The following is a 20,711-nucleotide window of genomic DNA, read 5'->3' as shown; positions in this document are numbered from 1 at the left end:
TCATTCAATCTTTATGGAAATTGAGTTTTTAATAGAAAAATTAAACAGTCTACAAACTAGAAAAATCACTCCTTTTTAATGGTTATTTTTGGACACATCTTTGAGTTGTTTCCAGTTTTCGTGGATTGAGAGAGATTATTGAACCTTCTTACCTCCAGACTATTGATGATTTGCTCCAGTATTGCATTGCTTGTTCTTTTCTCTCTATCATAGCAAGTCCTTTATTCCTGCTCCTTTCTCCTTACCATTCAGTGTTTCTCAAGGATAGGAATTTTTAAATTGCTATCCCTTTTCAGTGATACTGCTTTACATCATAGCTACTGGTTTTCTCAGAGGGTGAAGGATTAAGAGCTTATTTCTCTAGAGGCTTCTCATTTTTCTTTTAGCTTCATTTCCTCATTTGTTAACCTAGAGAAATATATTTTGTTTATTTATTTATTTTTTGCCTGACTCCTTCTTTCTTCTTTAATTTTTCAATAGAGGCAGGATCCATCTATGTTACTGGGGCTGCTTCTAAATTCCTGGCCTCGAGATCCTCCTGCGTCCTGAGCGGGACTGCAAGGACCTATCACCATGCCCAGCCTTTTTCTTCATTTCGTTGTTCTAGTTGTTTCCAAGCTTTCAAATTGAATTTTTTGTCTTCCCCTTTATATTCTAAAAATTCTGTACAACTGAATTAGTCCCATTGAAAGACTGAAATTCTAGAAGACAGCTAGAAATTAGCTTTTCTCCAAATATAAACATTAAGCTCTGGATTTATATTAAAAGTTGCATTAATGCTCAGAAACACCTTTATTGCCAACTCCCCCCACCCATACACATACCAAATGATACTAACATTTTATATCCCTATATCAATTTTTATTTTATAAAAGACTTATTATAGTAACTCATTTGAAAACATATGAGGTCAGCTTTTAAATCTGGAATTGTTTTGAAGATCTATTGCCCTAGGTTGTGAGTTTCTTGAGTTCAATCATCTGTGTCTTTTATTTACCACTATTTTTTCCATCTCTTTCTAGTTACTAACATAGAAATTGTACCTAATAAACACTTAACAGTTTGTCCAGTGAGCTGTAGAACAGTTGTCTTGAAACTCAAAATTTGAGTATCTATTAAAATTTTTTTCATCTGGCTCAAGAAACCACTAGATTTTTAAAAAGTGGAAGTGGAAGTGAATTGTAAGAAAATTTTGCACGATTATAAAGATGATAAATTTTTACTGACAACAGTTAAAGTATTATTTTATTGAAGTTAGTTTTTATTTTGTTGGAAAGATAAACTTAGCTATTGGCACTATTAAGTAGTTCTGACTCCCCATAGCCAACATGGTATACCTTCATTTTTATAGGAAGACTGATGCTGTTATGTTAACTTTTGTTTTCATGAGTGACCAGAACCAAAACAGCCTTCTCATTAGGTGAATTTAATAAATGTTGATTAAGCATTTGCTGTGGTCTGATTATTATGCTAATTGCTGGATTATAAAAATAAATAGGATATTGTTCTTGCCCTCAAGAAGCTCAGTCTAATGCATCTAAAACAGATGATTTCAGAACACTGAAATAGTCCTATAGTAGAGCTGTGCCCAGGATGCTATGGAAGCATGGGTGAGGGGACACCTAACCCAGCTCTGAGGGAAAAGTAGAGAGAAGAAAAACATGGACAGCTGCAGGAGACAGTGTCACCTGAGGCTGCACCTTAACAGGTGAGTGGGAACCCAGGGAGGGACAGGACAGCATTCCAGGGATAGAATGAGCAGGTGAACGGAACAGGAAACTGCTTAGGGAACTCAGGTCATTTGGTGGTGTTGGGGCAGCATATGAAAGACTGGAGAGAGGTAGTTTATTTTTCTGAGAATGCAGTTATATTGCATCAGCCTACTTATTAAATGTTGAGAGTTAAAGAATTTTAAGAGCCATTAAAATTAGTTAAAAATTACAATGAAGTATATTTAAATAAAAATGACTTCATTTATCTAAAGACCTCTATTTTTTTGCAGCATCATTTAAATAGCCTGTATAAGTATACAAATGAGAAACATATCTTTTAATCAGGGTGAAAATCTGTTGTTTAATTTTAATACCAAACTATCTTTTCTTGATGAATTGGCACCACTTACTTTATAGTGCTTTGGTGATGGTACAAGCGTCAGACAGAGTAGCAATCACTGCTGTGCTCTTTTAAGATGCTTCTGCTTTTTATACAGCTATCATTTTTCAGCTTCTACAGAGAGCAGTGTGATGCACCCAGTAAGCTCCCTTCTTGTTCTTTCTGTTTGGGCGCTGTGTTAGGAAATTGTGGTTATTTTGTTTACTTCTCGTCTTTCTCTCACTGTACTGTAAGCTTCAGAGGACAGGAACACCACATCTGCCTTCTCCCTTTTACATAATAGTGCTAAGCACAGTGCCTAACTCAAAGCAGGTGTTCAGTAAATATTTGTCAGATGAGTAAATACAGTATAATTTTTACTTTTGTTTGTAGTAAACATAAAAGGAGCAGAGTGTTCCAGTTAATCATTTATCTTGTTAATACCTTCATTTTACATTGTCAAATATTTGGAATGTAATCATTTAATTCCGTCCCAAGTTATCAAGGAAATAATTACTTAAAATAAGAATTTACATTAGATTTGTTTATCATTATGAATGCCACTTGTATTTATAATCTAATTGAAAATTCTAGTCAGTAAAATGCTAAATGATCTTTGTTAATCTTCTGATTCTTAGTAATATTAGACTTCGTTTATTATACCAAAGCATTTTCTACCACTGCTTTTTTATTGTTTCCCAAAGTTGCCTCCACTGATAGAAATCATAACTTCTTTTGCTGTGAAACTCAAAACTAGATATATTATCCTAAGTACAACTTAAAGACTAAAAGAAACTTTATGTAGCAGGGATTTACTAGGAATTTCACAAACAGTCTTTTTCTTTATATAGGTCTTTTTTTTTTTAAATATTTTTTAGTTGTCAATGGACACATACCTTTATTTTTTTATTTATTTATTTTTATGTGGTGCTGAGGATTGAACCTAGTGCCTCTCACGTGCTAGGCAAGCTCTCTACCACTGAGCTACAACCGCAACCCTGGATAAGTCTTTCTTTTGATAAGTTGTATTAATTGGTTCATAGGATGGTTAGTTTGGAATAAGGTGTTTTTGAAAATTTTGGTTTTAAGAGTCAAACCAATAACATCCAGTAAAGATGCTAGAAATAATTTGCATCTTACATTAAATACTATATGTGAAGATTCCTAATTTGGTGGCACCTTTGGGATAGTTGGGGAGACATTTGTGTTTTTAAATATAACATTTCAGTGTTTTTCCCCTCACTAATATTTCCTGGAATAATCGTAAGATCAGCTTTGGATGAAAGAGATAGGGGACTTAACATCTTAGTTAAGGATTTCTCTGGAATAAAAATATGTAACTCAGTTTTATAAAAACATTTTTAGTTTTTTATGAGAAAATATGTGACTTCCATGTTACTTTGTCAGATGTTGATCATTCCCTGTGTTGTCTTTTTAAAATTTAGGCTCTCACTGAAGATAGAACCAGGGACAAGCACGCCTCGTTCTGCTGCTTCCAGGGAAGACTTGGTCGGTTAGTGTGTTGCTTTCTGTCTTTACACACAATGATCAGAGTACCTAATAAGAAAGAATAGACCCCAACACAGATAAATGCTTAGCAATCTTGTAATGACCGGGAAAAAATGGTTTGGGCATTAAAATCCATCAGTCTTGTCAGGTTTTTTTTCTCGTTGTTTCATTTTTTTATTTAAAAGTTGCTTATGGTTTGTCAGTAACATACAAATAAATGTTGCATAATCAAGAAAAATATACAACAGAAAAAGATAGATAAGAGTTTATGAATATTGTATTCATTTTTAAAATTATTTTTAAGAATGCAATGGCATAGCCAGTGAGGGCTTACTACACTAGAAATTTTCTCTGGTCTTAAGTGGAAAATTCTACAAATTGTGAATAATTACAGGATTCAGTTTTAGTGGATTTTTTTTTTTTTTTTTTTTAAAGTTTACTTGAATACTGGGCCAGGTACTCAAATACAAAAATCAGACCTGTTGCCTTGCAATAGGGATGTTATTGGTATACCACAAATACTTTTTTTTAATTTTTTTTTTTTTTTTTTTTAGTTTTCAATGGACCTTTATTTATTTATTTATATGTGGTGCTGATAATTGAACCCAGTGCCTCACACGTGTCAGGCAAGCACTCCACCACTGAGCTACAACCCAGTCCCCCACAAATAATTTTTTTGAACATTAAACTAAAACTACTCATTATTAAGAAATAATTGATAAGTGCAGTGTGTGTGTGCGTGTGTGTGTGCGCGCACGTGCACACTGTTCTGGGGGTTGAACTCAGAGCTTCATACTTCCTAGGCAGGCATTCCACCACTGAGCTATATCCTCAACCTGATAATCACCTTTTCAAAAATTGCCAGTGCAGTTCTTCACACAAGCTTTCTGTTATATATTCTAAGAATATTTGAAGTACCATCTAAATGATGTGAAGAAGGAAACAAGCTGTGACAGTATCCAGGGGAGAGCACATTCAGTTTGATCTCTTAAATTTGCTTCTTTTAATTCCTTTATTAAAAAATTTTATTCATGAATTGTAATTATATGTAATAGCAGATTTGTTGAGCCATATTTGAATATACACGTAACAATTTGCTCAGTCTCCTTCCCCAGGACCTTCCTTTTCCCTTTCTTCTTCTCTCCACCTGATCTACACACTCTTCTCATCTCCCTTGTATTATTTTTTTTATTGCCTTTAATTCTTAAAGTGATATTTTGCAAATCTGTGCAAATTCTGAGTTGTTTTTTATTCCCATAAACTTGAGCAAAGTGTTGTGAAGGTATAAATTCTAACTCAAGTGCATTCTAAGAGGAATCTGAAACCATGAGTATAGAATCAATGTTTAAAATTAAAAGCACTGAACCTAGGACTCAAAACCTGGGTATTTAGTATAGATTTTGTCTGCGTGGTAAGATTCTGAGCTGATCTGATTCTGCTTCTTGCAGTGTAAGTGGGGGAAATATTTGCATTCCCTCTACTTAGTGCAAGTAAGATGAAAACTAATGGATTTTTGTATGGTTTGTGATTTCATGTTTTAGGATTTGGAAAATAACTATTTCTCATGTTCAAGTCAATATAGAACTAACATTAATATCATCTTAAAAGTTAAATCTCTTTTTTATACCAAGGGATTAAAAATAAAGTAATTCTTTGAAACCATTTGAAAACTTCTCCCCTTCTTTCTTTTAATTGAACCCATAGGTCCTGAAGTAGGAGCATCGCCCCAGAGTGGGAGAAAAAGTATAGCTGCTGAAGGAGCCTTGCTGCCACAGACACCCCCTTCCCCCCGGAACCTGATTCCACACGGACACAGGAAGTGCCACAGCTTGGGTTATAAGTCAGCATTCTTTACCTTATCTTTCAGTTTCTTAAGTTATTTATAGTTGAATTTATTTCCTATTTATTAGTTGAACAGATTAGAATGTCCTTGCATAGGTTTTGGGTTTTTGTTTGTTTTTGATTTTTAGTCTTTCTGATAAATAAAACATCTTGTTTGTCTAAAAGAATTTATTTCTTCCATTACCCGAGTTTGGAAATGATCTGTCCTCGACAGCCCCTACATATTTGAGAGATGAGCAAACATTGCAAAGAGCCATCATAAATAAAGTTGAGATAGCAGCGTACTGTTAAATCATAACCTTTATATCAAGACAGTCTTATTTTGTCTTAACTGAAATAAGTAATTTAGGTCTAAAAAATTACTCTGTACACAAAGGTAAAATGATTTTTTTCTTTGACTTCATTAGTTTTGCGATATTGTTTTCCCAAAAAGGGGACCATGTTTACCTTTGTCATAGTTTTTGTGAAAATTTTTAAAATGTTCTCTAAAACTATTAAACAATTTAATGTACCGTTGGCTCAAGATGGAATTAAAGTATGCTCTAGTTATATAGGTAAATATAGATTTCCTAAAAAGAAATTTTTCCCTAAACTGTTAATTTGTAGCTTTTGTGGTAAAATCTTGTGTGTTCATTACTGTGAGAGTTCAGAAGTAAGTTCAGGATAACGGGTAAGTGTTTTATATCCTGAATCTTTTCATAAAAGGATCTTTTATATCCTGAATTAGTAACCTAGTAAAAGTGATGAAAATATTTCTCTTTGTTTCCAGTTTCATTCATAAAATGAATACAGCAGAATTTAAGAGTGCAACGTTCCCAAATGCAGGGCCAAGACATCTGTTAGATGATAGTGTCATGGAGCCCCATGCACCATCTCGAGGCCAAGCTGAAAGTTCTACTCTTTCTAGTGGAATATCAATAGGTGAGAAATAGTTCTCTGAGAGGTTTCCAACTTGTATGAAATGAGAATTTAAATAGCTGGAATAAAATTCATTAACACTACCACAAGTAGGGAAAAATTGATTTAAAAAAAAAGTAGCAATTACATACAGGATAAAGGCAATATAATTTGTGATGGTTTTTAAAGTGCTGATATTTTTTTACTCCCAAAGAGGAAACATTTGGACACCGGTGGGAAAATAACATAGACTGACTGGATTGGTGAACTGCAAGCAATTTGGGTTTGGGAATGAAGGCAAGGGTGAAAACAAGATGCTTCCAAGTTATTTGAATTAAGCAACTGCTTAGAAGGTGGTGCTCTTACTAAGGTAGAGAGGAGTGAAAGAGCAATCATTTGTGGGCAGTGAGGTGCTTGGGTGGCTGATTTGGGGGAATCAAGAATGACTTAGGACAGGTTTAGGCCCCATAGTGTTAGACTGTCGAATGTACAGATCTGAGGGGTAATGTCATTTCTGGTGACAGAAGTATGAGAATTAGCATTTGTTCAGTATTTCAGGCCATAAAATTAGTTGAGTTCACCCAGGGAGAGAGTATAAATAAGAACTTCTCACATTTAGAGATAAAGTTAAAATATATTTTTTTAATGAAAAATGAACTGTCAAAGGAAACTGTGAAGGGGAGACCATTGAAGCAGGGGAAAAACCAGAGTGGTATCTCAAAATCTCAGTGTCTCACGGAAGAGGCAGCTGCTAAATGTAGCAAATATCCAAAGCAAAAAGGAGAACTAAGATGGTGATGATAGTCAGCTTTCTGTCACTATACAAATACTTGAGATAAATCGACTTCTAAAGAGAAAGGTATATTTTGACTCGCAGCGTTGGAGGTTTTGGTCCATGATTGATTGACCCTATGGTGGTTGGTGCCTGCAGCAAGGCAGCACATGATGGCAGAAACAGTCTGCAAAGCAAAACCACTCACTTCAGGGCCAGAAAGTAAGAGAGACCAGGGTCCACACCCCCCTGCAGGGCATGCCCCCCAGTGACCTGAAGACCTCCCATTAGTTCCCATCTCCTAAAGGCTATCCCACCTCCCAATAATGCCTAATGGGACCAAGACTTAACATGTACCTCTTGGGACATTCTAGTTCAAAGTATAGCACATGAGAAAGGGACTTGACCAGGGGGATTCAGCAAGATACAGGCATTGATAACCTAGATGAGAACTTCTTCCTAGAATTGCGGAGGCAAAGCCCTGGTTGGGGTAGATTTGAAAATGAGAGGTGAGGAAACAGCTATTCTGAAGGACCCCAGGAAATGGGGTCCACATTGGAAAGTTATGTGAGGTTAATAGAAGGTTTGGTTTGTTTTTATTTCCTAAACATCTGTTTATCTTCTGAATCCTCTAACTGAACTTTCTTTTTTCTTAATTAGAAAATAATACCCATGCTATGGTGTTTCTATTTTAAAAAAGAAATAAAAGAGGAAAATGTCTTTCTCTCTGATTAGCTACCAGGTTGCTCGAGGGCTCAGCCTGTTATTGTTAATATGATCATCTCATTATTCATGAAAAGCCAATAGAGAGATGCAGACAGAGATTCATTTTCTTGAACATCATGACTTCCTTAGCCCTTCAAAGTTCCAAGCTCTGAAAGGAAATTGCTTCAGAACTCTCCAGCACCATTCACCAGTTGTTTATCCAATGTTCTCCTTTTGATAAATGCATCTTATAAATGAAAAAAGTTTTTTAATAAAAACGATTTGTCACCTGAAATATATCTTTATTAATGTTGTAAGTTTCTCATGTGTAAATATCAATCTCAAACTAAGAAATAATACACAAAATACTCTTGAAGAAAAAAAGAACTTTTTTCTAGTTAAAAGCTAGAATTCAGCATGCCACATAAAGCAAAAATTAATTTTCAAAATTACACCTCTCAGGTACATACTTGGCCTTTTGTCCCATCATCAGTATTACAGTGATAATTATTCTCTAGTTTATTTGTAGCTTTTGCTTTCCTTAGATGTTCTTTTGGTTACTGCAAGATAATTATCTAGCTATTTCATTCAGTTATACAGAGCATCTCTTTGGAGACTATTGTCCTTAAGACTCTCTCTTTTGCTTTTGCAGGATTTTTTCTTTTTTTGATTCCAAGACTATAAATAACAAAAAAAATTGCATTATTTTTTGTAAATTAAAGTTACATGGTCATTTGCCTTCAAAAAATTTTGTTTTTTAAAACTAAAGCTTTAGCTTTAACATGAAAGGGAATAAGTCTGTTACCATAATAGGTATTAGTAGGCATACAAAAGAATGGGGTTTTTAGCTGTAAATTTTATATGCAATAATAATCTATACCAGTGTTGGGACAACAATAATCTCAAACCTTCTCTAACGTGGTGTATGTGTCCTGGATAACCTAAATAGTCTTGCTTAACTAAGGGAGACTGATCCACTCTGATCTTCATTCTTCTGGAAAAGCTTACATTTTCTACAAATAAGCCATATTGATTATGTTTAAATTTTTCCATCTTGACTACATAATGCTGCAAATCAAAAGATAATCTACAAGATCCCACCATCACCACAACCATGTTCCCTCTGGTTCTCATTTGAGCCACACAATATAGAAATTTGTCCATTGACCATTATCTCAGTTCATCCAAAGGTGGTACATAATTAACACATGCCAAATACATAGTTGATAGTTCACAGCTTTAGAGTTTACGTTTCTTGTGGAACCCTGCTTGTAAAAGTTGGACCAACTACCCAACTTGACATATCAATCATCTTAACTAAAGAGAACCAAAATTAAGATTACTTTTAAATCAGTCTAATCTATTGTGGATTCTTCAAATTCATTTCCCTTCAGGTTTTTTCCAACTAATTTTAAGTTTTCTGTTTGAAGACCATTTTAACAGATATTCTGGCTGAAAAGGAAAATTTTACATTGTTATAGCACCAATTTTTTGTTTTTATTTTTAGTTTAGCAGTTCTGTTATCTTCAGCCTTGTTTCTAAAGACAAATGAATTTCATTAAACTTTTTAATCCTTTGGGTAGTATGAGTTTTAATATAAAAGGAAACAAGTGTGTCATGAACTTCTTAGGATTTCATAATTATATTAGTCCTAACTTATGACAAATAAAAATTTTTTCCTCTGCATTCTCTGATGTAGACAAATTGTTTCTTAACATAATGTATTTGAGCTATAAGTAGGAATGCAAAAATGAACCATGCTATTTTGTTATTTTAGGTAGTCTTGTCAACTGTATTCCAATAGATTACAAAATAAACCTATCAGGTATAGTAGTAGTACAATAAAGAATTAAGATGTGGATGTTCACCCATGATGTGATTATTGTTTTATGAGCACAGAGAATTTATTTTCTAAATGTAAAATCCAAGCTGGAAAAATAATTCTGATGTTTGAATAATAGAATAACTTTTGATTTTAGGTAGTAGTGATGGTTCTGAACTAAGTGAAGAGACCTCATGGCCTGCTTTTGAAAGGTAAAAGAAAATGCCCAGTTGAACTGCTTTGAATTTATTTAGTTTCTTAAAGGATATGATACTAACAATATCCCTAAAGGACTATCTAAGTTTCCTATTGGTGAAAGAAATTAGAAGTTGATATCTAAGTCTAAAATTATAAGTAATGAAAATGATTAGCTTTTCATAGTTTTACATGTTTATTTGGTATCTTTATACATATTGGAATATTAAATACATTTAAAATTATAACAAATTTTTAATTATAATTGTTTTTAATAAAATTTCAATAATCAATTATAGTTATTATATATTCAACTTATAGATTCAAAAAATAAAATTATTTCCTTAATTAAGTCTAGGTAATTTTAAGTAATACTAAGGCATTTAGTGTAATGGTCAACTTCATTCACTTGGTCAAGGGCACAATGACTTGGTAAATTTTAAATTGTACTATAAGTAAAGCAGCTTGAAGTTTGAATTCAAAATTTAGAGAGTAGAGTCTATATAGTATCGGATACCGAATCCTGTCAACTGTGCTCCCTTCCCCTTGTTGCTTTAAACTGTAAAAATTCATCTCTGTGGAGCAAATATATTGTTTTGAACTTTAAATACAAGGTCTCCCTGAGAATGTAGCCAGACAGTTCAGTAGTTCAGGATTCTTACACATCTCTGACCATGTCAATACTACCATTCTCAGACTCACATTTGACTCTTGACCAAATAATTATTCTATTTTGTATATAAACTAAGCAGCTAAATTTCTCAGCAACATTTAGATTGTATGTTATTTTCATAGGAAAACTGCAGTTGAAAATATTTAACTCCCTATCAGCCTCTTTTTAATAGGAAACAATTTAAATTAAATTAAATTTGAATCAGTTAATTTCAAGCTTGTTATTTGGAAAATTAGTTCCTTATTCCTGATGAAACTTCATAAAGATTTCTCGTTATTTTTACTTACAAGCTCTTTATATTTCAAAATATCTGTTGATCCTTTCTTTCCTAATTATCAGTGTTTCCAAGTTTTGTTCTCTTTGGGGAAGTGTTAACAGTTTGTTTTTATATATTGTTTCTCTTCCAACCTTTACTTTCATTCTCTAAATTTGGGTTTGTCTGAAATGGCAAAAACACGAAAGTTGGCGTGCTCTCTAAATTTGCACAAATTGTCTTTCCCTCTAGAAAGAGTATAATACCATCAGATCTTGATATAGAGTGTATTGTAATTTTTAGATAAAAAGTACTGAAGACAGGCTTGGTGGTGCACACCTCTAATCCCAGCGGCTTAGGAGGCTGAGGCAGGAGGATCAAGAGTCAAAGCCAGCCTCAGCAACTTAGTGAGGCACTGAGGAAGTTAGTGAAAACCTGGCTGTAGGTAAAATACAAAAAATGAGCTGGGGATGAAGTATTGAATAAGAAAATAATTTCTTAAAAGATTGCTTGAGTTGTAAGTGAGTAACCCAGGTGATGGTGTGTTAATAAACCCTTCTCATCCCAGCAGGTTACCTATGAAGACAGTATTTAATGGTGTTACTTTCACATTTCAAAACAGTTTTCTTGGGGCTGGGGAGATAGCTCAGTCGGTAGAGTGCTTGCCTTGTAAGCACAAGGCCCTGGGTTCGATCCCCAGCACCCAAAAAAAAAAAAAAAAAAAAAAAAAAAAACAGTTTTCTTTTACAATAAATGTTTTGCTATGCAAAAAAGTGCAGCTTAAGAAACCTATAATTGTGACAGTTTTAACCCATTTTGTCCCATTGTCCCAGATGTTAAACACCTATGGAAACTTAAATATAGTATATAATACAATGTATAATTATAATAACAATAAGAATATAATTAGATTATAATAACTTATGATCGAGATTAATTTCCAACATTGTTTAATGCACTTGTATCGATTTCAGTGAAATTGGGAAAACTTGGAACTTAATGGGTTAAGTTAAATCAGTGGCTTTTGGAATAGTTTGTAACAGTAAAATGGATGCTGCCCACAAGATTCAGTCATGAAATAATAAAAAGTGAATGTAGAACTAAGATTTAAAATATTGTCTGTGGATAGTGAACTTGAAAATAGTACTCTGAATTTTAGAATCATTTTCTTCTTATTTCCTACAGAGACATCAAATATGTTGTTGCTTAAGTTACTAAAACAGTGTCTTTGTTTTAATATAATTTATCAATAGTGCTGCATATAGCTTTTCCCAGGTAGAGCAGTATAAGTGTTTCAATGTGTTTGTGTTTATTTCCTTTGTTAATTGTGAGGTGCCATTTGGGGTAAATATTAATTCATCCCATTCTTACCATTTATTGACTTTGTCAATTGGTGTAGAACTAAAATAATGCCTATATTTATTCCTCAGTTTGTCTCCTTTATTTTTTTCTTTGATTTACTATCAAAAATAAAGAGGTTTTCCTATTAGTTTTAAGTTTACAAGCCACATTGCTTTTAGGTGTCTTCATAGGGACATGTAATAAATGTGAATTATTTATATAAATCTGGGCATCATATTTAAACTGGGATCCAAGAAGTAGAATAGAAATAAGGTTTTATGAGACATTGTTCAGGTTTCTATATTTGGCTATTTTTAATTCTTGTGACAGATTTGTGAAAGTAAGTGTATATATAAATGTACAGTTGTGTACTAAACACTAGTATTTCTAGAGTCAATAAAAGAAATTTTTTTGAAAAACATGCATGCTTTAAAAAAGAAAGGACAGATCCACATTCTGTCCTCTTGCAAGATTTAGAAAGCCATATTACACGAACAAACTATTATACTATTCTAGTTGGTGATGATTATGTGAATGAAAGTATATGTAATACATACAATTTATAATGGAATCCAACAGGAACAGATTATACCATTCTCTCGGCCCGGTGACAAGAGTGGCACGAAATGGCTATCGAAGCCACGTGAAGGCCAGCAGGTACAATTCCCCTGTACCTAGGGGTCACAGAACTCCCCTCTGGTGTTGGTGATTGGCATACATGGGTGTGGTCTGACATTATTTCTGTTTTCTCAACTAATTGGTTTTAACACTAAACAAATTGCCCATGAAAACTTTCTTTTCAAGATTGAATGTAGAGATAAATTTGAACCATTCTTTCTGATCCACAGTGCTAATTGCTAAAACTTGAATCTTTATGTCACATTTTCTAAATTGCTTCCAAGTTGATAACCTTTTAACTGCACAGGTCTTTCTAATTCTGCTAGCTATTGGATGAGAAATAAAAAAAAAAAATCTGCTTGTTATTCTTAAGCTGCGATCAAAGCATTTACTTTGCTAATAATTTTACATTTGGTTTGTCTTTTTTAAGAACTTTTTTTTTTCAGATAAACCACAGAACATGAATTTAGACACAAATGCTTCACTAAGTACTATTTGTGTATTTCAACTCATATTCATTGATTTCTTCATTTAGTTAACTGAGCCTCTTTCTGCACCATATTTGCTATAGAAGCATCTAAGGATGTTGGTATATTGGTTGGGATGTGGGGGTTAGTAGTGATGGGTAATCAGTCAATTCAGAATGCAGCAGGATAGCAAGCTTTAGGTCAATTCTGTGGTGTCTAATCTCCTTGTGTACATATTTCTTGAATATAAATAGCTCTAGCCTGAAATTTCTGCTGGTTGCTAGGTTTTTAAGTCGCTTTGAAGACACCTAAATAATCATAAATTAATAAACTGGAAAACTTACGTTTTCTTTGCTGTCGTAGTAATTCTGCATCTCATATCAAATCACCAATGATGTTTTTATCAGTGTGTATGTTTTAATTGATTCATGTAGAAATCATTCTTACTTTATATGTAGTATCTTAAATCAATTGAGGAAAGATATTTAAATGTTGGATTATTTTATAAAAAGGAAATTTTGAGTTTGGGGTTATTCTTTTCTTGGAGAGCTGTTAGACTAAACACCACTTATGCATTGGCAACATTTAAATGTCATTAAAAGCACATATCTGTAATCCCAGTGACCCGGGAGACTGAAGTGAAAGGATCGCAAGTTTGACACCAGCCTGGGCAACTTAGCAAGACTGTGTCTCAAAAAAAAGATCAGCTCAGTGGTAGAGTGCCCCTGGGTTCAGTCCCCAATATGATCAATTGATTGATCAATAGAGAGATAGTCATTTAAATTTATTGTAGAAACCAGTATTTTAAAATGTGATTTTGCCTTTATTTTTTCCATTTATTTTAGAATTAAGCATGCATTTTCTTTTTTCCTTTTTTTTTTTTTTTGAGCTTCTGCTCTTTTCATTTTCAGTTTTATCTATTTAAAAACTTCTAACAAATAGAGTCCTCATCTTTCTTACCAAGACTTATAGTTTCTAATCAGCAAAATAAAGTTGCAACAGTGATGCAGGGTAGCATGATGAGAAGAAAAAAATCTTAAGTTCTTAAAGTGATCTTTATTAAAGTGAATTCCTGCATTCTTTCTCAATTATATTGTTCAAATATGTAATAGTGTGTGTGTGTTTAGCCATTTGCTGACTTCAGTAACTTCTTAATTAACTTTTGTGGCAACTTACAAATTTTGGATTAATAAACCTTTAAAATTTTGTTCTCTTGACTCTGAGTAAAGCAGCAAAGTTTTTAGAACAATTGTTTTACTTAAGTACCTACTAAATGACTACTATAGACAAAAGCTCTTACTTGTTCTCTTTTTCATTTCATTGTTATAGTTCTGCAGAATCAGAAGATTTGGCAGTACATTTATATCCAGGAGCTGTTACTATTCAAGGTGTTCTCAGGAGAAAAACTTTGTTAAAAGAAGGCAAAAAGCCTACGGTAAGATTTCATTGTATTCTGTTTTAACAAACCTCTAAACATGTGCAAATGCATAAAATCCTAATAGGTACTAAACAATTGAAAAAAGAACCAGGTAGACTTGAAGTAAACTAAAATACTCATTTTCCTCACTATGTTTCTTAACACCTGTATAGCAGATTTCAGGTTATTTATGTGTTAAGTGGGCTTAAATCAAGATACTACTGTACTTCTCTTTATCTCCTAGTATAATTCTTACACAAAACTTTCTTAGAAAACTCTGCAAGTGGGCTGGGGAGATAGCTCAGTTGGTAGAGTGCTTGCCTCACAAGCACAAGGCCCTGGGTTCAATCCCCAGCACCACAAAAAAAATAAAGAAAGAAAGAAAAAAACTCTGCAAGTGTATCATTGAGAAGTACTGGAGTAATATGTTTGGGAAAATAGAATATAGTAACAACTGTAAAAAATGGAAATTGACCAATTTTATTTCATCAGTTTATTTGAATCTCTTTAATGCAGTCTTGTTTTCTTACAAAATATAACTCAGATGGTAATTGTTCTCCAAACTATAAGTAGAGTGAGGAAAAGAAATTTGTTCCTTCCCAACATCAGCACAGTAGTAGAAAGAAAAAGAAAAAGAACTCTTTTTCTTTTCTCAGATAACATTGTAGTTTATCTAATTTGAAATATAAAACCTTGGATTCATTAAAAGCTTTTGAAAATATAAAGGCTTCTTCAAATATAAAAATGTTTTCCATCTAAATAATCTTATATCACTGCTTATATTGCAATCAGCCAGTACACACAGAATCAGGAAGCTGCACTGAACCATCCAGTGAGTTCAGAATAGAGTGTCAGATGAGGCATTATTCTCTTGTGTGCCTGAAGCTAGAAATAGAGCAGTGAATAAGAAGAGGCAAGGCGCCTGCCTCGTGGAGATTAGTTCCAGTGGGGAAAACAAAGTAAACTCTTAAAATAAGACCATGGGATGCAGAATGTGGTGTGGTAGGAAGGCATTTGAGCCAAGATCTATGGAGAAAGCGAGTAGCCTTGTGAAGTTAAATCTAGAGACAAGAGAACCTGTGTGGTTGAAGCACTGAAAGACAGGAGCTGAGGAGATGAAGTCAGACTGAAGTTGCTTGATGATGTGTATTACATGGAAATGAAGATAACTTTTGGATTTGGGGACTGATGAAGGTGGATGTTGGGAACATTTTTTGAAATGAGGGGGCCAAATAATTCTTGGCCAGGTTCAGTGTAACATTTATCGAACATTCAAGTTGAACTGTCAGAGATGGTGACCAGAGATAAGAATGTGGAAGTCATTAGCTTATGGACAGATTTTGAGGTATGTAACTAGATGAGATAGATCATCTATGAAGAGAGTATCACTGGGGAAGAAGGAAAAAACACTGATAGAACGATAGGAAAAAATAAAGCAAGCTAGAACTCAGTGGCATCAAAAGTCTGCTGGAAGATTAAAGGAAAACAAAGGAACTCATCCCAGAAACCTGGTGGTTAAAATACTTGAAGCAGAAAAAGCGGTCAGCTGGAAGGGACTAGATACAGAGCCAGGCCACAAAATTATAGGCCTACTTGCTAGGGTATTGACTGTGATAAGGACAAAGCCTTTGGTGATATGTCAGCAATGAGTGACCTCATTGCTTCGCTTGGCCTAACAGCCAATGAAGTAGAAAATAGATGAAGTAGAAGTAGGGGCTGGGAATTGGACAATCCCACAAGAAGTTATGCTATAAAAGGAGCAGAGAAATTATATGGCGTCAAGAGGATAAAGGGATGGGAGAAAGGAGGGACTTTCAAGGTGAAAGTTCTGTTAAGACTCCTTTGTGTGATGATGGTGGAGGGAGAGAAATTGGGATGCAGCAGAGGGAGGTCTTATAGCAAAAGCAGACTTGAAAGTGAGGCTAGTGGGAATCAAGGGCGAAAGAGGAGAGCTGAGTTTGTTTTTACATAAAATCAGGGTTAACTAGTCTGTTGTAGCTAGATCAAAGGCTGAATATATGGATCTACAAAACAGGCAGAAGGAATGTGAAGTAGTTCTCACCAGATTTCCTGTTTTTCTCCAGAAATGTGATGTGGTGGGAGGTGGCAGTTGGAATTTTGAGGAGATGGTAAAGAGTATGTTGACTGGATTGGGAAAAAGAAAATACTATTCCATTTGAGATGCAATCCTAATTTTATCACTTGGCATAATCATGTTATTTCTTCAACAGCGTTCAGCTACTGTGATTTGGTGCCAAGCAGTCAAATAGATGGATTTGACTAGGGTTAGGGTTTTATCAGGAGAGAGGGGCTGTGCAGTTAAAGTACTTGAAGGAACTGGATGCCGTGCTAGCTCATGGTGCTCTAGCCTACTTGAAGAAAAGGGAGGGAAGACACCTGTGGCGTCAGGGAGGCAGTGGCAGTACTAGACAGGAATCTTGAGGAGATCAAGAATTAACTGATGGCTGGGAATGTAGCTAAGTGGTAGAGCACCTGCCTGGCATGCACAGGGACCTGGGTTCAATCCCCAGTACTGCCAAAAAAAAAAAAAAAAAGAATTTAAAAAAACATGAGTGGGAGTAAGAGTATATTAGCTGAAAATGATAGCAATACTTGAGATAAAGATTTCAGAACTGCTGCAACTCAGCTCTGCGTGGAGGACTTAAGTAGTTGAAGTGAAGAGTAGATCATGGTCACTAAGAAGGTAAAGAAACTGAGAAGCCATAATATTTTAATAGTATATTTGTGTGTTTTCCTCTCTAGGTAGCATCTTGGACAAAATATTGGGCAGCCTTGTGTGGAACACAACTTTTTTACTATGCTGCCAAATCTCTGAAGGCTACAGAAAGAAAACATGTAAGTATTCCTCTAAATTTTTAGCATTGTTTCACAGACCTCTCTTCTTGGTTATAAAGAAAGTAGACTTATTAGTTGGAAGAGTTTTTTGGTTTTCCCATGTTCTAACCCAGAAGTTCTTACACATACTCCTGGTGTGAGTACTGTAATGGAATTATTTTTACTTAGAACATTCCAAGGGAACATCTTGGAGTAACCTCTCTTAGTTGAAGTTTCTTTTTTGAATACCATTTTTCCATTACAAGTGTCAAAACTGCACATTACAGGGGCTGGGGTTGGGGCAAATGTGAGGCACTGGGTTTGATCCTCAACACCACATATAAATTAATTAATAAAATAAAGGTCTATCAACAACCTAAAAAATTATTTAAAAAAACAAAACCTGCTATCTTGGCATGAAAGTTTACTCACCTCTGAGATTATGGTTCAGTTATAGTCTCAGTTCCCCATGTATAAAATGTGAAACTCTAGGACCACCACCTAAAGTTCTTTCCATCTCAGTCAGGGATACAGTGGTCTCCATTCTGTTCTCCTGTGCTTTGTGTCGCTTGGCAGAAGCTCCTCAGTGCTCTTTTCTCAGTGTAAAATCTTTCTGTAAATCTCTTTTACGTGCTGTTCTGTTTTTATATGCCAGTGATAGTCTTTGAAAGGAAGACAATTTCTCATGTTACGTAGATAAAATCCCTTTAAGAGAAGTTTTATTTCTAAATCATGTATTTTGGGGAAGGGAAATTGCCTACTGAGGAAAGGCAAGCCACTAAAGAAAACTTAAATCCTTTTTCTACTTACACATTTTGCAAATAATACTGTGTAACTCAGATGCTCTTTGTCCCCACGATTTTAGCCCTGTAATCAAACCAAAAGTGTAGAAAAGGGCAGTTTGGATTTAAATGAATGTAGGAAGTGCCATGAGATTGCATTGCCTTCCTTATCAACCATTCCCACTGCCTGCCACTTTCCTAAATTTCATGTCTTGCTTTTCTTTAGGGTGTTGTCATTTATATTTCCCTAAATAGCACATTGTGGGGGCTGTGTGTGTGGTTTGTTTTTGCTAGGCATTGAACCTGAGGCCTGGGGCAAGCTAAGCCTGTGCTTCACCACTGGGTCACACCTATTTATATGTGGTGCTGAGGGTGGAACCCAGTGCCTCACAGCAAATGCTGTAGTCTGCTACTGAGCTCCAACCCCAGCCCTTCAGATGGCTCTTGCATTGCGGTAAAGGGCTGAGTTAGTGATCACAGAGACCCATTCTGTGAAAGTATTTTGTGTTCCATTTTGAATGGTCAAATGTAGTTTAAAAATGAAAGCATACTCTTTATAAAAGCAGTTTTTAATGGAAGGGTATTCATTGTCAGTAATACTAACTATGCTGCATACCCTACAAACTCGCACTGATGAGTCTCATGAGCACACTGTGCAGAGCCATTGTCTCTAGTACTCGGCATGCAGGGGGAGAAAAAAGGTTGATGTAGTTAATTTGTGCCCTTTGTCTTCAGATACAGAGCAGGTGGCACTTTGAGATACTTTCTTGGTTGAATTTCAGTTGGTTGACAATTATAAAGAAGTAGTTTTTCAAAAATAAAATGGGGTTTGGTTTTGCTTCCTTAGGTTTAATCAAAGTCCAAATTATAGAAGTTTTAACTGAATTTGTCATATAATGTGTGTGCTAAGCATCATTTTCTATTTGACCTTGCTACTTATGCATGCTAATATATACTAATCCATTATTATAGCTTCAGGTTAATTACATGGAATTTCTGATAATGCATTTGAAATAATTTAAAAATTTGAGTGCAGTAGGTTGTGAGAAAATAAAATGAATGTGAAAAAATAGACTCAATTCCTTACCTTTTCAAATTTCAACTATTCAAAATAGGATAGAAGGCATAGAGACAGGTCTGCTATTCAGTATTAATTTGGGGATTAGGAGTGATGTGGCACAGAACTAAAAGCAATGAAGGAAAAAAGTTTTGAACTGTTTTCAAACAAAATTAAAACAAATTATTGAATGAAAATGTCTGCTATAGGTAAACAACAGATAAAGATAAAATTTGTAATGGGTACAGCACTGCTACATTATATTCTTGCCAAAGTATTTAACCTGAATTTTATAAGGAAACAATCAAATTCAGGTTGTGGGACATTGTATGAGACAACTGGCCTAGATTCTTTAAAAAAAAAAAAAAAAAAAAAAAAAAACTGACAGGTAGAGGAGAGGTTAAGGGACAGTTGTTCTAGAATAAAAGATTGACAACTAATTGTAGTATATGTGTTCTGGTTGATTCCTGGAGTTAAATACTTTAATGATCTCTAAAATACTTTTTTTTTTGGTCAATGGGGACCAAAGAAAGCTTGGGGAAAATGTCTGGGAAGAATGAAGGGACTCTATTTTGTTCTGCCTCTGTTTTTTTAATGTTTATAAATGAAAGCATATTCATGTAAAAATAGTTTTTAGTGTTAGTGTATTTATTATAAAAAAAATTTACAGATATGTTTGAACCTATCACTTCATGGTAGTGAGTGAAGAAATATTGTTTGGTGTTTGGTTTTTTAGTGTGTGCACATGCAGGTGTGTGTGTGTGTGTGTGTGTGTGTGTGTGTGTGTGTGTGTGTGGTGCTGGGGATTGAACCCAGAGCCTTGTGCTTGCTAGGCAAGCACTCTGCAAACCGAGCCAACAAACCCAGCCCAAATTTAATTTGGTTAAATTTTAAAAACCAAATCTGCACTTGAAAAAAAAACCTATAAAAAATACATATATATACATAATACATATACACACATATATATAGACCTTCCATGATTGATTAAGAATAAAACAAAATGCAAAAGGGAAATATAAGATGAAATATAGATGGCTAATAAATAGGAAAAGATAGTCAGCCTTACTAGTTAACAGAAATTATAGATGACACCTTTTTGATACTATAGTATTGTCCATAGAGTAGGGAAACATAGCGTGTTGTCCATGGTTATCAGAAACATAAATTGGTATTGTGGTGGGAAGACTAACCGGCATTTCTTATCTCAGAATGTGCCCTACAGAAATCCTTGAACAAGTACACCAAGATGTCTGTAGAAAGATATCCTGTAGTGTCTGCTACAGCAGAAATCTAGAAACACACAAAACGTTTATCAATAAGGGAACCATTACTGACGGGTACAAACCACAAGTCACAGTATAAACAAACTCCCATTAGTATATTAAAAACCGACAGCAAGAATAACAAAAAGTAAATGCATAGAAAAAGATCT

At 34.4% G+C, this 20,711-nt stretch overlaps 1 protein-coding gene across 3 annotated transcripts in view; it reads left to right on the top strand.

Annotated features, from left to right (window-relative positions):
* Ralgps2 (Ral GEF with PH domain and SH3 binding motif 2) overlaps positions 1-20,711 on the top strand; it is a 162,660-nt gene that overhangs the window by 129,175 nt on the left and 12,774 nt on the right. For 2 of the 3 annotated variants that reach the window (XM_047520002.1, XM_047520001.1), the window contains exons 11-17: positions 3,537-3,604; positions 5,305-5,440; positions 6,212-6,363; positions 9,796-9,850; positions 12,680-12,757; positions 14,515-14,620; positions 17,366-17,458. In XM_047520002.1, the coding sequence (XP_047375958.1) occupies positions 3,537-3,604; positions 5,305-5,440; positions 6,212-6,363; positions 9,796-9,850; positions 12,680-12,757; positions 14,515-14,620; positions 17,366-17,458 (688 nt within the window). The remainder of the gene's footprint in view (positions 1-3,536; positions 3,605-5,304; positions 5,441-6,211; positions 6,364-9,795; positions 9,851-12,679; positions 12,758-14,514; positions 14,621-17,365; positions 17,459-20,711) is intronic. The other variant, XM_047520003.1, reaches the window with a different exon arrangement.

This window comes from Sciurus carolinensis, chromosome 12 (assembly GCF_902686445.1).
Source record: "Sciurus carolinensis chromosome 12, mSciCar1.2, whole genome shotgun sequence".
Taxonomy (NCBI): Eukaryota; Metazoa; Chordata; class Mammalia; order Rodentia; family Sciuridae; genus Sciurus; species Sciurus carolinensis.
Note: the sequence above shows the minus strand (reverse complement) of the source record. Positions and strands in the feature narration are given on the sequence as shown.